The 16,367-nt window shown below is 34.5% G+C and overlaps 2 protein-coding genes across 2 annotated transcripts; both read right to left on the reverse strand.

Moving 5' to 3' along the window:
• On the reverse strand, positions 1 to 2,685 carry LOC107923046 (exosome complex component RRP41 homolog). The gene is made up of 11 exons (XM_016853255.2): positions 2,510 to 2,685; positions 2,340 to 2,386; positions 2,184 to 2,244; positions 1,947 to 1,985; positions 1,802 to 1,869; positions 1,359 to 1,437; positions 1,244 to 1,280; positions 901 to 1,017; positions 709 to 794; positions 351 to 440; positions 1 to 234 (listed from the first exon to the last, which is right to left on the reverse strand). The coding sequence occupies exons 1-11, from the start codon at positions 2,561 to 2,563 to the stop codon at positions 187 to 189; spliced, it is 726 nt and encodes a 241-aa protein (XP_016708744.1). The 5' UTR covers positions 2,564 to 2,685; the 3' UTR covers positions 1 to 186.
• A 1,077-nt stretch (positions 2,686 to 3,762) lies between these two features.
• Positions 3,763 to 5,757, reverse strand: LOC107924825 (NDR1/HIN1-like protein 13). Its single transcript, XM_016855433.2, has 3 exons — positions 5,295 to 5,757; positions 4,360 to 5,092; positions 3,763 to 4,145 (listed from the first exon to the last, which is right to left on the reverse strand). The coding sequence occupies exons 2-3, from the start codon at positions 5,088 to 5,090 to the stop codon at positions 4,130 to 4,132; spliced, it is 747 nt and encodes a 248-aa protein (XP_016710922.1). The 5' UTR covers positions 5,091 to 5,092; positions 5,295 to 5,757; the 3' UTR covers positions 3,763 to 4,129.
• Between the last annotated feature and the right edge of the window lie 10,610 nt (positions 5,758 to 16,367).

The following is a 16,367-nucleotide window of genomic DNA, read 5'->3' on the forward strand; positions in this document are numbered from 1 at the left end:
TTCAAGAAACAAATTATAAGCAATAATAAGAAAACTTTTCATTTAAGAAAAAAACATAAAAAGAAGCAAAATACCAAATTAACAAAAATGAATGGGTATCTAAACATAAGCAGAATGCTGTATAGTATATTTTGTTGAATCTTTAACACGATAAGTCAACAATCAAATACTTCCGCTTACATAGAGTTATAGACCCCGGCGATACTCCAGTTGCTTGGTATTCTCTAGTAATACCTGCCAAGCAAAGCAATCAATGCTTAAACTAATGTTGTTAGGCATGCTTATCATACAAATCATGAAAAAGAAATGGAGGACTTGGCAGATAAAAGAAAGCAAACAACTGTCCTTACTTCTCTAATGTAGTTTGCTATGGCCTTGCAGCCTTCGATTGCAAGTCCCATCACATTTTCAAAGATATCCACAGATAACTTTGCATCCATCTGTATTTTATGTAAAGTTAGTCATTGCCTTAACCAACCTCTCAACTATTTTTTTCACAAGTTCATCACAGATCATTTTGGCTAGTCCATAGTCTCGTGTAAATCAGAAGATAAGTTACAGGAAAATGCGCAAGATAGGCAAGCAACAGCTCATAAATCGAACTGTGGGTTGTTAAATTGCATTGCTGCAATGCAATGAAAAACAACCAGATTGCAGCATCGACTTCCATTTCCACAGGAAAAAAAGGATAAAAGCGTGATTGCAAACCTGAAGAAGAGTCACTTTGTCCAACTTAGGCAAGATCCCTACAGTGACATCAGGACCTCCAGCACTATCTTCAATGTAGTTCAAATCTGCATATATAAACCAACATTAATTTAATTGTTCAGATGGAATAGACATATAGAAACCAACATTAATTTAATTGCTCAAATGGAATAGGAGGAGGAGAAGATTGACCTAGCAAAGGAGTGCTATTTAGATACCCAGCACTGCAAGAAGTGACGATATCTCGCATTGGGATCCCAGCATCTGCAAGGGCTAAAGTTGCAGCGTTGATGCATGCAGATCTAGTTCCTGCAGACACATTTAGTATGCTTATATTTCTCTTTTCTAGAATATACAGATAAAAGAACTAGCAAGTAAACAAGACAGAGCGCACAAATCTATTAATTCTTTAAAGATAGTATAGTTTCTTTTTTGTGAAAATAGAATTGAAGCACAAACCAATCTGGATTTGTGCAATCAGGCCATTAAAACAAAGCCAATGATCAACAAGAAGTTTGGATAAGTTTCAATTTACCTCCATCAGCCTGAAGAACTTGAACAAATATATCTATCTGGTCAAAAGAATATTAATGAAAATCAGAACTAAAAATCAATGCCAGGTGGGTATATTACTGGGAAATAATTCAAACCTGAGAACGAGGCATTAGATGAGTCAAAATGCATGCCTCCATGGTTTGACGGATGACAAGAGATATCTCTGTTGACCGTCTAAATGAAGAAAGAATAGATTCATGTCAATGGGCAATTCAATTTACTCATCACAAACCTAATATCTGTCAATTACATCATGCGTCAATGCTCTGTAATTCTAATATTTCAGTTTCAATGAAATCATTTGATATTAAAAAGGGATTAAAATAATCTAATACCACAAGAACGCATTTAAAGTACTAAAATCAGTTTAATTTACTTGTCTTGATCTGATTTCCACAAAAAAATTATCAGATGTTTTATTTCTTCAGCTGGATTGAAAATCCTTGGTGATTATGTCAAACAGCAGAAACAGCACCTATCGTGGTTTAAGTTTAACATCATTCAAAGAAATAAAAAATGGAAAAGAAAACCAGATCACCTGTCACCCTTTGGTTTTCTCATGCGATCTCCGGTACTGAAATTAGCCATGCTATATTCACAGCGCACCTGATATCCATCACATATATAAACCCAAAGGATGTTTGAAGTCACAACTACAACACATATAACTTGAAGAACATTACCAGTGCCTGGTCATTAATTTGTTGGCTCCTATTTTGCACCTGGAAAACATTGACTACATTTATCATCTATAACAAAACAACATCTAATTAAACAGCTAAACAAATACTGGAAACAAAAAAAAAAAATTCCCAATTTATGCTTGATCAGTGACAAAGTAAACATAAACATACAAATTAAGTAACAAGAGCCTTATAAATGTGAAACAATGTGAAGACACCATGAAAGTAAAAGGTCACCTCTCTAGGGCCATACACAGCTGCAATGACTTTGGTGTTGCCCATCTCAAAAACAGCAGAACTGAATATAGAAGTTTAAAAAGGAGAAAACAAAAAGCTATTTCAGATATAAGAGATATAGTGGTAGGTAAAACAAGTTATAACGGCAGCGCCTACCCATTAGCTTTGGCGACGGTACCGATCTCTGCACGAAGCTGTCTCATCTGAGGAATGAAGAAAAAGGAATTTCAAAATAAAGAACAGGGTCTAAGAAGAATGAAATCAATAATAATAAAAGAAGGCAATAAATTAGAAGAAAAAAAATGAAGAGTGAAAGAGAAGATTACTTCCATCGGACGGCGGCCATCCAAGCGGAGACCTTCAGGGCTCACGTATTCCATCTTCGCCTACAACAACCCAACTGTTGCTGCTGATTAACGTATTTCTGCCGCCCAGCTTTTCCGATGGACTAAAAAACCTCCTGGGTTTTGCCTATAAAACGCTGTCGTTAATTAGTAGGGGAACTTTGCAGGGTTTTTGCCTATAAAAACGCTGTCGTTAATTCGTAGGGGAACTTTGCGGGTTTGGGCCTAATAGAGTATTTCTTTCCTTAGTGTCTGTATTTTTTTTAATATTTTTAAAATCAGACTAGATTGATTAGTTAATCAGTTTTGGGCTGGATTGATTAGTTGATCAATTGAATGGATTTAATAAAAACTTGGAAAGTTTAGTAATTTGATCGTTCTTTTTAAATCGAAGATTCTTTGAAATGTAAAAAATTTACAATAAAAAAATCGCTTAACGATATTCTATTATTTTTTGGATTTTTTAATTTTTATTTCAGTTGCTTTTTTTTGGGGGGGGGGGTTAATGGAAAGTCTGATCCAATTTTTTTTCTCTTTTTAAGATAATTAAAGCAAAGCTTTTTTAACATATCAAATAAAAGAGAAGAACAAACAATCAAAGTTGCATTGTAGAAGGGATAAAATCAAAATAAAAGAAGTAGAATATTTAATAGGAGAGAAAACAGAGGAAGAAAGAAAGTAGAGGGAATATTGCAGAACGGCGCAGAACATTTGGGCTTTTTACTTTTTTAAGTGTTGGAAGTGTTTGGGCTATACCCATAAAAGTTAAATGGATGAGCGTAAAAACCTTATTTCTTATAATACTCTCAAATTACTATTCTTTTCCCTTGGATTAGTTGTGGGCGAAGTAAGCCTTCTCAATTTCAAATTCAGCAATTATATCGCTTGGGGTAGCTTTCATTTTATTGGTTTGGATAGATAATGGACAAGGATCCTGATGCTAATTGATGAGTAGAACCATTAATTTAAGAAGAAAAGTTGTCATTTTATTTTGGACATACAACAGATCCCCTATATCTTTCAGTGCTTATCCTTACTTTACGAGACAGTCATAGACACACCATGGTGTTCATTCAGTAAGTAACCCCCGTCTGATCTTATATCATCTTCCCACTTTCATCTCACTCTCACACCTTATTTTCCTTATGACACACTACCTTAATTCATTTTCTCTCAAATAAAGAGAGAGAGAGAGAGAGAGAGAAATAATCAATCAATCAAACACCCAGCCAGAATAAACAAATAGTTAAAACCCCCAATAAATAATAAAAAGTTGAACTTATTACATGTATTCCATTACATCACAAGAAGCCAAAGTTCAGACATGGACACACGTTAGGCCTTTTACTATGTCATATGGATGATAACTCTTTGACGTGGGATCTCTCCCCCTTTTTTTTTATTTTCCAAAAGTATAGTGTAATGTATGAATAAATAGTTATATACTGAAAAAAAAAAGTAAAAGAAAAAAAAAAGTAAAGACAAAACTAATTGCTACAATAGAATCCAATGTGGGATACAAAATGTTCATGAATTACACCCCGATTGATCAAATGAACAAATCCTTCTTACGATTGAAAACTTTGAAGCATGTGATTTGTGTCAATGAATGTTGAGCCTGCAACCAAAGCAACGATCTCCATCACACATTGAAGCTCATCATTGAGAATAAATAATTGAATAAAAGAAATCTTTTTTTTTTTTTGGCGAATCAAAGGAAACTTAAAAGACAAAATGACAGAATAAACCCAAGGGGAAGAGATTCTCATCCAGCCTGCAAACGAAGCCTAACACAGTAACATATTATAACGACAAGTTTGACGCATTGTTACCATTTTAACATGTTGATGACGCATTTGGGCATGTCACCACCGTCAAGTTGTTTCTTGGACATTCCATCGCACTTAACGGTCACCCCGACCATGCCGATCTTCAACCCCGCCACACCTACTCCAACTTTGGTCCGAGCCTCCACGTTCACGGGTAAACTCTTGCTTCGGTACCGAGCCCTGAGCTTATTCCCAACCTCATCAACCACTAGCTTGTTACTCGCTTTTGTCTCCACTCTCAAACTCCTGGTGTTCTTTTCCAGCATGGTGAACGCCGGTACCGTCGTCGTTCCCAACTCGGTCTCATACCCGCCTTCCCCGAAGCTGATCTCAACCTCGGTGTCTCCGTAATAATAAGTCATCTTTCCGTTTGGGTTCTTCACTTCGAGTCTCGTCGTCGTTCTGGCGTCGAGGTAGGTTCCGTCGGGTCTTTTGGTGACGTTGAAGCGGGAGATCCGGAATGATTGGATGTGAAAGCCGGGTAATTTAGGGTCGAACCAAAGGTAGAAAACAGCGCCGCAAATGAGAATGAGGAGAAGGAAGATCAAAAAGAAGATGCAGAAACAGCAACAACAAGCACGACCGTAACTAGTCTTTCTTTTCTTGGGATGGAAAGAAGGTGGGAGAACCGGTTTCCGTGGCGGTGGTCTGAACCGACGCTGACCGGCCGGGGAGTTTGGGTCTTTGTATCCAGGTGGCTTTTGGAGAACCGGTTTCACTGGGGGTTCCGACATTGCTTGTATATCGAATCAGGGAAAGAAGCAAGAAAGGAGCTAATTTAAGCTAGCTTACTTCTCCAATTGAGTTAAAAAGAAAGCAAGCACTTGCATGCAAATTGACAGAATTCGATGAACAAGAAAGAGGAAAAAGGTGAAGAGTCTAAAGATCCATGAATGGGATATAAATTCAAGACATGGAAATTGTAAAGAAATACCAACCTTATCGATTGCAATGCCGAATGATCGATTGGTACAGAGATCTGAAGAGATTTGTGATCGAGGGTAAAAGAATAGAACAAAAGAAAATTTGTTGGAATCGGATCAGGTCTACAGGCCAGGCCTGGAACTAAAAAGCCTAGAACTGCGAGGGAAGAAAGAGAAAAAAAAACAAACTTGCAGAGTATCTTAAACAAATGGGTGAAGAGAAGAATGGGAAAGAAGGGAGATTTGTCTGTTATAGGAAACGAGGAGTTTGGTACAGGTACGGGTGGCAGGGATTCACGCGGGAACTCTTTCTACTTTTGTCTTCTACTTGTTTCCTTTTCTCTCTTTTCTTCTCCTTTTACTTATACTGTAGTATTTTGGCATCTGCAACACATTGAATTCAACTGCATCACGAAGTATGCTTCAAGCAAGGTATGTAAGTGAAGTGGAGCAAGAACTTAGATAATCACTAGTTCTTGTTTTAATTGTTGTCAAAGGCAATCCAAATGAATTTATGTTTTTCATATAAAAATAGTTAATCCCAACCTACATCCTCAAACTATGGCTTTCATTTTAAATTAGTCTCCAAACTTTAAAACATTCTAATTATATCATTAAATTATTCAAGTTATATCAATTAGGTCATTTTAGTACTATAATTATTAATTTAATCATTAAATGATATGTCATTTCTTATGTGGCATAATTTAAAATGAATTTTTTTATAGAAAAATAAATATAGTGAAAATCTAGATTTTGAGGTTTTCAAAGTTATTACAGAAGTTTTATCGTTTACGCTTTTTTTTTTCAATTTTGCTTTATTTCTAGTTTTTACGGTTAAAAATTATGCGACAATTTTTTACTTTAAATTTTATATTTTGAATTATATCACGAAATACTTGACGTGTCATTTAATAGTTCAATTAATAATTTTAATAATGAAATGACCTAATTGAACATTTTAAAATTTAAGGACTAATTTAGAATGTGATTAGTAATTTGGGGGTGTTTGGTGCTATTAACTCAAAAAAACGTAATATACCTGCCTATTATTTTGCTTGAAACTAATTGAGTTCCAACAAGTAATTCAGGGGTTGTTAAACAAATTGCTTACCCCATACTTTGGTAAGTAAACTAATAAGTGAAAAAGAGATGATCAGTTAATTGAGAGTGAGTATTTGTGAGGGACCTTGAAAAAAAAATGAAGTTATAAGTAGAGGTATTGGTGGTGTAGAGACAGTGCCCGAGGGAGAGGATTGGATGGGATTGGATGGAATGAAAGCGCATGTTCTTCCATGTGGGACATTATTACATAAGCGCTATAGCGTCGCTTGCCGTTATCCACTAACTTGTCGTTTTCAAAAATTCCACCGACGCACAAAGCCGGACACTCCCACTTTCCCCATATTACTTTCTTTTTTTTTTCTATAACAAGGCCACCGAATCCCTCCCCCCCCCCCCAAATCCCTTTTCCGTTAAGAGAAGATTAAGGCCCACTGTTGAAAAGCAACACAAATTTAGGCATGTCTGGTACAACAGGGATGTTGGGTGTGTGTGCATTGTCTAAAATCTTTGAATAATAAGCCTTAGCCTGACATTTTACTGTTGATGTAAGTTGAAGCTTCATTGTCACTTGTAACCCGTAACTTGATGTTTACCTCCACACCTTCCCATCGGTGTTGGATTTCTTTGATTATAATAGCTACGCAACATTCAAGAAAAAAAAAACAGTGGGGTGGGCAGGAAGGATGGAATGTGACGCCGATGCTTGACCAAAAAACCCTGCGTTGATCCAAATGGTTGTGAAAATTTGCGGCCACAATTAGATGGATATAATCAAATGATCGCCCCAAGACTTTTTCTTATTTCTACGATTATTGAAGGGTAGAGCTAGAAGCCAGAAATAATTGAGCCTAATAACACTAGGACTATAAATGAGTTGAATTTGAATTAACAGGCTCTTTTTAATTTTTAAGATTTTTCGTGTTATTAAGTATTTTAAAATTATGTTTCTATTTATCTATTTATTATTGTGTATATTTGTGTTAACTTGTTTATTCATTCGTGAATATTAAATAAATATTTTATAAATACGTTTATAAACATATAATTGAAAATATTCGTGAATAATTAAAAATTTAATCATGAATATAAAGAAAAAAAAATGCAAAACTTATTTAATAAACAAGCATATTCGCAAATAATTAAAAGAGCTTTAAATAAATTTAAATAAGTTTATTAATAAACATTCAATTCATTTAATAAATAAATTTTATTTAATTTTAATTATAAAATATAAACATAATTATAGATTTTCTAAAGCCTTGCAAGCTAAGGTGGGCTTTGGAAGATTTTTTTTTTTTACCATTTAAGCTTAATTCAAGGATAAAAAATTAAGTATAGAAAATATTATATTTACAATTAATATTTAAAATGTTATATAAATTTCTAATAATGAAATTATAATTATAATAATTTGTAAATATCATAAGTAAGACTAAATGAATCATACCTTTCATATGAATTGAAGTTTTATTATTAAACCAATCGTAATAAGTAAAACGATCAAATAATCATAGAACTATTTTATATAAGGTTACCTTCATTAAAAAAATTAAAATATAAACTTATATTAGATATTATAATGATTTAACTTTTTTCCCATAATAAATGTATAATGAAAACATTAATATCATAACTAATGTAAAATATATTCATTTAACTCATTGAAAAAGTAATAAATATTTTAAACTAATATAATCAAATGACATTTAAACTAAAAATGTTACCAATTTTTTTATACACAATTATAAATTTTATAAAAAAATCAAATTAAAGAATGTTTGGAGGGGACTAGACTTGTTTATGGGCTGGGTCGGATCAGGTAATAAAATCTTAGGCTCGGGTGGCCCATATTAAAAAAATTATTTTTATTTTTATATAAAAAATTAAAAAATATAATAAATCAAAAACACTAAAAATATTAAAATAAATGTTTCCTTACAAATTAAAAATAAATTAAAGAATTAGATGGTCTAGTATATTGCAATGTATGATTTGATTGAAATTATTATTTTACAGATTAGGAATGAGAAACTATCATCCCATTCAACACAAAGATATGTGCAGCTTAACAACTAGAGGTGTCCATGGGCTAGGCGGCTCAGCCCGGCCCGAAATATGGGAGGGTTCGGGTAAAAACATAGGCCCGAAATATGGGTTTGGGCAAAAAATGAGGCCCGTTTAGAAAATGGCCAGGCCTCGAGCACCACTTTTTTAGCCCGGACCCGGCCCCGGCCCGGCCCGAATATAATAAATATTTTTTTATTTTTTTAATTTTAATATATTTTAAAAATAATTTTTTATTTTTAAAATAATTTTTTGGTGTTTATTAAAAGAAGGGCCGAGTCGGGCTTAGAAAATTTTTTCCGGGCCAGGCATGGACAAAATTTCAGGCCCATATTTCAGGTAGGGCAGGGCCTGGGCCTAGGACGCGAGCCAAAAAAATTTTGGGCCCGGCCCGGCCCATGGACACCTCTATTAACAACCAAATATCTCTAAAATAGTAGCAAAATTAACAATAAAATAAGAGTTATACAATATCCAAAGAATAACAACAAAATAATAGCAACATAATAGTGAAATAGCAGCAAAACAATGGGAAAAAATAGCAAAACAGTGAGAAAATAACAATTTTTTTTGTAAATTTAGATCAGGTCGGGCCCGAGTCAAAAAAATCTTACCCAAGGCCCGAACTATTTTTTAAACGGACTTTATTTTCTCCCCAAACCCTCATACTAAAAGAAATTTATTTAATAAAATGATATGATGAGCTTAAAATATATTTTGAGCCAATCCAAAATGATTTCAAAGTGTTTTTCAACATTTCATATTTTATTATAGGTTCTTAACCTTAAACCCTAAAACTCATAGCCCCTTCCCAACCCTTAAATAAATTAAAGAGTTTTATTAGGATTCAATTACTCTTGAAAGAGTTTTATTAGGATTCAATTACTCTTGTAATTTGCCTATAAATAGGCTTGCTTTCTACACATTGGGGGGACATATAAAAAAAAGAGAGTATTTGTTTTCTTCCAAATTTGTGTGAGGCAAATTTTTTAGAGTAGAGTGATTCTTCTCTTGCTATTTAGTTTGGAGATTGTTACTTTCGAGGGTATTTCGGAGTTACAAATATTCAAATTTCTTTCCCGTTCATCGGTGTTTCTAGAGGTTCTTCTTTTAGGGGTTTCGTAGGAAGCCGCTCAATCATTGGCGTTTTTGGTTGCAAGTAAACAAGGGTTCCATAGGGCAAATCTATCCTTTTATTATTATTATTTAACTAATTTTATTTATTCTCGTTTTTATTTCTAATTTGTGTTTCTCTTGTGTCTAGATCCGGGGTTTCTGCATCAGTTGGTATCAGTTTCAGGTCATTCGGTGTTATTTTTGAAGCTAAAATCTTATCCGAAACGAGTCAAAATACCAAAAATACTTCTCATCGGTTTCGTCGATTCTTTTTTTTTGAAGTTTGTGTTTATTCTCCTCTTATTCTTTAAAAAAAAACAGAAAAAAGCAAAAAGCGCAAAAAAAAGAAGCAAAAGGCGCAAAAAAAAAGTTGCCTACCTTTCATACGTAGGTTTCTTCTTTTCCTATTATTGTTATTATTTTTATTTTTCCCAAAATTGATTTTTTTTCCTTCTTCTTTTCTTAACTCAAGTATAATTAAAGCTTCAATTTTTGAAAATCTTAAGACACCAAACATTTTCGATTTTTGTTTTTTTTTAATTTGGGTAGAATTTTCTTAAGTTTTCTTCTTATTAAAGCTTTTCTTTGACTCTAGAGTTAGGGATCGTTGCAGGTCAACTTTTTTTTGTTTATCTTATGCTTTCTAACACTTTGTTTCTTCTTGTGTTAACAGATATTAAAGCTACGCACAATTCCTTCATCTGTGTAGCCTCCATTACAAATTGCCTCGTCAAGTTTATTGGCCACTTAGAGCAATTAGGGTCTTCATTGTTTCTTTGAAGTTTGCACATCCATTATTTGATCTTGATTAGTAACCCTCTCCAAACATATCTACAAGTTTTGAATCATTCAGAGAGTTATTCTTTTGAGAGCTAACAAGTGAGGTTATTATTATTATTTCTTTCTTGTTCCTATTTGTTTGATCTTTCACAGATACTATGCCGCTCACTAGATCCCAAACTAGTAAAAATGAAGAGGATGAGCAAAAAAGAGAGAACGATCCTTTGGTCGAGTTGTTACAAAAAGAGATGAAAAAGTTGCAAACTCAATTCGAACATCGCATGACCTAGATGTTACAAAAGCAAAGGGAGTATCTTGATGCAAAACTTACAACTCAAGAGAGATACATTGCCGATAATTACAAGAAGTTGAACGAAGCCTTTATAAGCTGATCAAATTCGCGCGATCAAACTTTTAAATGAAGGGAGGACTATGTTTTTGATGATGACTTTGAGTCCGAGTATATACCTAGAGAATGGTTGGAACGAAACAATGACACCCCCAAACCAAAATTTCCTTCTTTCTCAGGGAAGAATGATCCTGATGCTTACATTGATTGGGAGGAAAAGATGGAAGCAGTCTTTACTTGTTACAACTACTCTGATGAGAAAAAGGTAATATACGCTGTCGCTGAGTTCATTAATTATGCACTAACATAGTGGAATCAATTATGTAAAAGTAGGATTCTTTATAGAGAGCAACCTGTTACTACTTGGGTTGAAATGAAGCGCATCTTGCGAAAACGGTTTGTTCCACCATACTATTATCGAGAACTCCATCAAAGACTCCAACATCTTGTTCAAGGAGATAGATTTGTGGATGATTACTACAAAGAGATGGAGACTATTCAGATTAGAGCCAATCTTGTTGAAGAGGCTGAGGTGACTATGGCTAGATTCATTGTCGGCCTAAAGCCTGAGATTACAAATCGAGTTGAGTTACAACACTACATGGATGTTGAAGAGATGCTTCAAACTGCACTCACCATTGAAAAGCAATTACGAAAGAAAGGGACAACGAGGGGTGCTAGTTCAGTTTCTAATCCTGCTTGGAGAGGAAATTGGCAAAAACAAGATAATAGATTATGGAATGGGAAAGATGCACGGTTCAAGCCAAATGAGCCTAGAACTTACTCCAAAGATAGAGGTATGCCTAATTCATTTAAAGGTTCTACTTCTACTAATCGAGCTCCATCTTCTTCTTCTACTTCTCCTAGTGCCATTAAGCAGCTAAAAGATATTACTTGTTTCAAATGCCAAGGAAGGGGTCACTATGCTCGAGAATGCCCTAATAAAAAGTCATTGGTGATTCGAGAAGATGGCGAGGTTGATTTTGAGCCTGATAACGAAGATGAGATGCCTCCTTTGGAAGATGCTGATGATGTGCATACTCATGATGAGTATGAAGAATACTTGGAGTATGGTGAGAAAGCACTTGTTGCTCGAAGGGCTTTAAATGTCCAGTTTAAAGAGGAAGAGCGCGAACAAAGAGATAACATTTTCCACACGAGATGTTTGATTGGTGGACAACCTAGTTCATTGATCATCGATAGTGGAAGTTGCACCAATGTGGTGAGTTCTTCCCTTGTTGAGAAACTTGGCCTACCTTGTGTGAAGCATCCAAGGCCATACCGCTTGCAATGGCTGAATGATAATAGGGAGGTAAAAGTATCTAAACAATGCTTAGTTTCATTTTCCATTGGTACATACTCTGATAAAGTTTTGTGTGATGTTCCAATGCAAGCTGGGCACATATTACTTGGACGGCCATGGTAGTTTGATCGACGAGTAAATCATGATGTTTTCTTTAACCAATATACCTTTGTGTTCCTCGGAAAGAAGTTTACTTTGGCTCCACTTCCTCCTCAAGAAGTCTACAATGATCAACTCAAACTTGCTAGTGAGATGGGTAAGGGAAGTGAGGTAAAATCATTAAAAAAGGCTGAGAGTAAAGAGGCCATTAGTGTTAAAAGCCAACTTAAAGGCCCAACATTGGTAAGTGATTGCACACACAAGTCACGAGATGAGAGAGTGAGTTTATTCGCTAGGTTTCGAGATATTAAATTTGCTCTTTGTACAAAACAAACATTTGTAATTATTAGGTTTAGAGAAAACTTTGTTTTGACTAACCCTAATACACATTTGCTTAGTTGTTTTGTTGATCTTTTACAGGATTTTGAGGATGTATTTCTTTCTGAAATGCCTAAGGGATTACCTCCTTTACGAGGGATTGAACATCAAATTGACTTTGTGCCTGGTTCGAGTATTCCGAATAGACCAGTCTATCGAAGCAATCCTGAAGAAACTAAGGAGTTGCAAAGGCAAGTTGAAGATCTCTTAGAGAAAGGGTTGATTCGTGATAGTTTAAGCCCTTGTGCGGTCCCTGTACTTCTCGTCCCAAAAAAGATGGTTCTTGGAGAATGTGTGTTGATTGTCGTGCTGTCAACAAGATTACGGTAAAGTATCGATATCTAATTCCTCGATTAGATGATATGTTGGATGAGCTTAATGGTGCATGTATTTTCTCTAAAATTGACTTAAAAAGTGGTTACCATCAAATAAGAATGAAACAAAGTGATGAATGGAAAACTGCTTTTAAGACTAAGTATGGCCTGTATGAGTGGTTAGTCATGCCATTTTGCTTAACTAATGCTCCTAGCACATTCATGAGATTAATGAACCACATACTTAAACCTTTTTTAGGAAAATTTGTCGTTGTGTATTTTGATGACATACTGATTTATAGCAAAACTTTGAATGATCATGTTGGGCATGTTAAATTAGTATTGGATGTGTTAAGGCATGAACGACTCTTTGCTAATCTTGAAAAATGCACCTTTTGTATGGATAAGCTTGTTTTTTTGGGTTTTGTGATAAGTTCTACAGGAATCCATGTGGATGAGGAGAAGGTAAAGGCAATTAAAGAATGGCCTATCCCTAAAACTATTTCTGAGGTAAGGTCTTTCCTCGGGTTAGCCGGTTTCTACCGCAGGTTTGTTCGTAACTTTTCCACAATTGCTTCGCCTTTGACTGCACTTATTAAAAATGATGTATCTTTTCATTGGACAGATAAGCAAGAATTAGCATTTAATGAACTTAAAGATAAATTGTGTAATGCTCCTATTCTTGTTTTACCTAATTTTGAATAGACCTTTGAGATTGAATGTGATGCTTCTGGTGTAGGTATAGGTGTCGTCCTCATGCAAGATAGTAAACCACTAGCCTACTTTATTGAGAAACTTGGTGGAGCACATTTGAACTATTTGACCTATGATAAAGAGTTGTATGCCTTGGTAAGGGCACTAGAAGTTTGCAACATTACCTTTTACCAAAGGAGTTTGTGATTCACACTGACCATGAATCACTTAAGCACTTAAAAGGACAAGGTAAGTTGAACAAGCGACATGCGAGGTGGGTTGAATTCATTGAATCTTTTCCTTATGTTATAAGGTATAAGAAAGGTAAAGATAATATTGTGGCTGATGCTCTATCAAGGAGGTACACTTTACTTAGTACTTTGCATACTAAGTTATTAGATTTTGAGTATCTCAAAGATTTATATGCCACTGATTCTGATTTTGCAAGCATTTATGACGCATGTGAACATGGTAAATTTCACAAATTTTATAAGCATGATGGCTATCTTTTTCGAAATAATAGATTATGCTTACCAAAGTGTTCAATACGAGAATTGTTGGTTCGAGAGGCTCATAGTGGTGGTCTTATGGGTCATTTTGGAGTCACTAAGACTTATGATGTTTTACATGAGCATTTTTATTGGCCTAACATGCGAAAACTTGTTGAGAAAATTTACTCTACTTACATTACTTGTAAACAAGCTAAATCCACTGTGATGCCTCATGGTCTATATACTCCTCTTCCTGTTCCTAGTTCACCTTGGACTGACATTTCAATGGATTTTGTAATAGGTTTACCAAGGACAAAGCGTGGACGAGATAGCATCTTTATGGTTGTGGATCGATTTTCTAAAATGGCTCATTTCATTCCATGCCATAAGACTGATAATGCAACCCATGTTGCTGATCTATTTTTCCGTGAAGTTGTGAGATTACATGGAATCCCAAGGACTATCGTTTTCGATAGAGATGCAAAATTTCTTAGTCACTTTTGGAAGGTGTTATGGGGTAAGTTAGGTACTAAACTACTTTACTCTACTACATGCCACCCTCAAACTGATGGTCAAACCGAGGTGGTAAATCGAGTTTTGGGATCTTTGCTTAGAGTCGTAATAGGTAAGAATGTTAAATCTTGGGAAGAATGGATACCCTATGTTGAGTTTGCTTATAATCGTTCTGTTCATTCTTCCACAGGTTTTACTCCTTTTGAGATTGTATATGGCTTTAATCCACTTACTGTTTTAGATTTGCTTCCTTTACCTTTGAATGAGATTGCTAATTTAGATGGTGAAAGGAAAGCTGATTTAGTGAAAGAGATCCATGAGAAGGCTCGTAAAGCTATTGAGAAAAAGAATGAGTCCAATGCACATTGAGCTAATAAAGGGCGAAAGCAAGTCTTGTTTGAACCTGAAGATTGGGTATGGGTGCATATGAGGAAGGAACGATTTCCTTCTAACAGAAAGAATAAACTTGATGCACGAGGAGATGGACCATTCCAAGTACTCGAGAAAATAAATGACAATGCTTATCGCATCGATCTTCCTGGTGAGTATAGTGTTAGTGCTACTTTCAATGTTTCTGATCTTTCTCCTTTTGAATTTGATGTAGGTTCAGATTCGAGGACGAATCTTCTTGAAGAGGGGGAGAATGATACGAGCCAAAGAGGTGACACTCAAGGGGTTGTTTTTCCTTGTGGTCCAATCACTCGAAGCAAGGCACGAAAATTAAAATCAAAGATGAATGCTTTTGTCCAAGACTTTGTTGCTACAAATTTAAGTCATCATGTTCGTGACGTTGACAAATACGAGAATGCAATTCACTGGACTAATCTTGGAATAGTGAAAGCCCATAAATTGGTGGATTAATCTTTTATGTATCTTATTATTATTATTTACTTAATTCTCATTGGTTGGGACACATCACTTATGAGTTAAGTAATTTTATTGGTTAGGTTATTATTTATTTTATTTTCTTAGATAATTTTAAAGAGTTTTATTAGGATTCAATTACTCTTGTAATTTGCCTATAAATAGGCTTGCTTTCTACACATTGGGGAGGGGGACATATAAAAAAAAGAGAGTATTTGTTTTCTTCCAAATTTGTGTGAGGCAAATTTTTGAGAGTAGAGTGATTCTTCTCTTGCTATTTAGTTTGGAGTTTGTTACTTTTGAGGGTATTTCGGAGTTACAAATATTCAAATTTCTTTCCCGTTCATCGGTGTTTCTAGAGGTTCTTCTTTTAGGGGTTTCGTTGGGAGCCACTCAATCATTGGCGTTTTTGGTTGCAAGTTAACCAATGGCTCCATAGGGCAAATCTATCCTATTATTATTATTATTATTTAACTAATTTTATTTATTCTCGTTTTTATTTCTAATTTGTGTTTCTCTTGTGTCTAGATCCGGGGTTTCCGCATCACTAAGACTCAATCGACTTCAACATTTCATATTTATTCTTAAGTTATATTGTGAAAATTTTATTGAAAATCTCATTATTTTCAAAGTTTTAAAAAACTCAAAAATCCTTTAATAAATCGATTTGATATATTTTAAAATTTTTTGAGTCAATTCAAAATATTTTAAAGTTATTTTTAAGCATTTTAGTGGTTAAGTATCAATGTTTTATCTATAATATTGATACCTTAGAAGTCAATAGCCACAACCATTTCTAGAGGGTAAAATATAGATACCTATTCTTAAAGTATGAGTACCTATTTTTTATGTATCAATATTTGACCCAAAAGTATCATGGTATCGATAGTTAGTCTCATGGTATTGATATCTAACTAACCAAGGCCTAAATTTAACACTATTTCACTTTTAATAGTTATTTTTCATCCTTAATTGTTTCAAATGACTAGAAACTCATCATTGCTAGAAATACATCTTAATACTACTACAAGAAGCAAGAGATCAACATTCAAATAAAAA

The sequence above is a fragment of the Gossypium hirsutum genome, chromosome D11, assembly GCF_007990345.1.
Source record: "Gossypium hirsutum isolate 1008001.06 chromosome D11, Gossypium_hirsutum_v2.1, whole genome shotgun sequence".
Classification (NCBI taxonomy): Eukaryota; Viridiplantae; Streptophyta; class Magnoliopsida; order Malvales; family Malvaceae; genus Gossypium; species Gossypium hirsutum.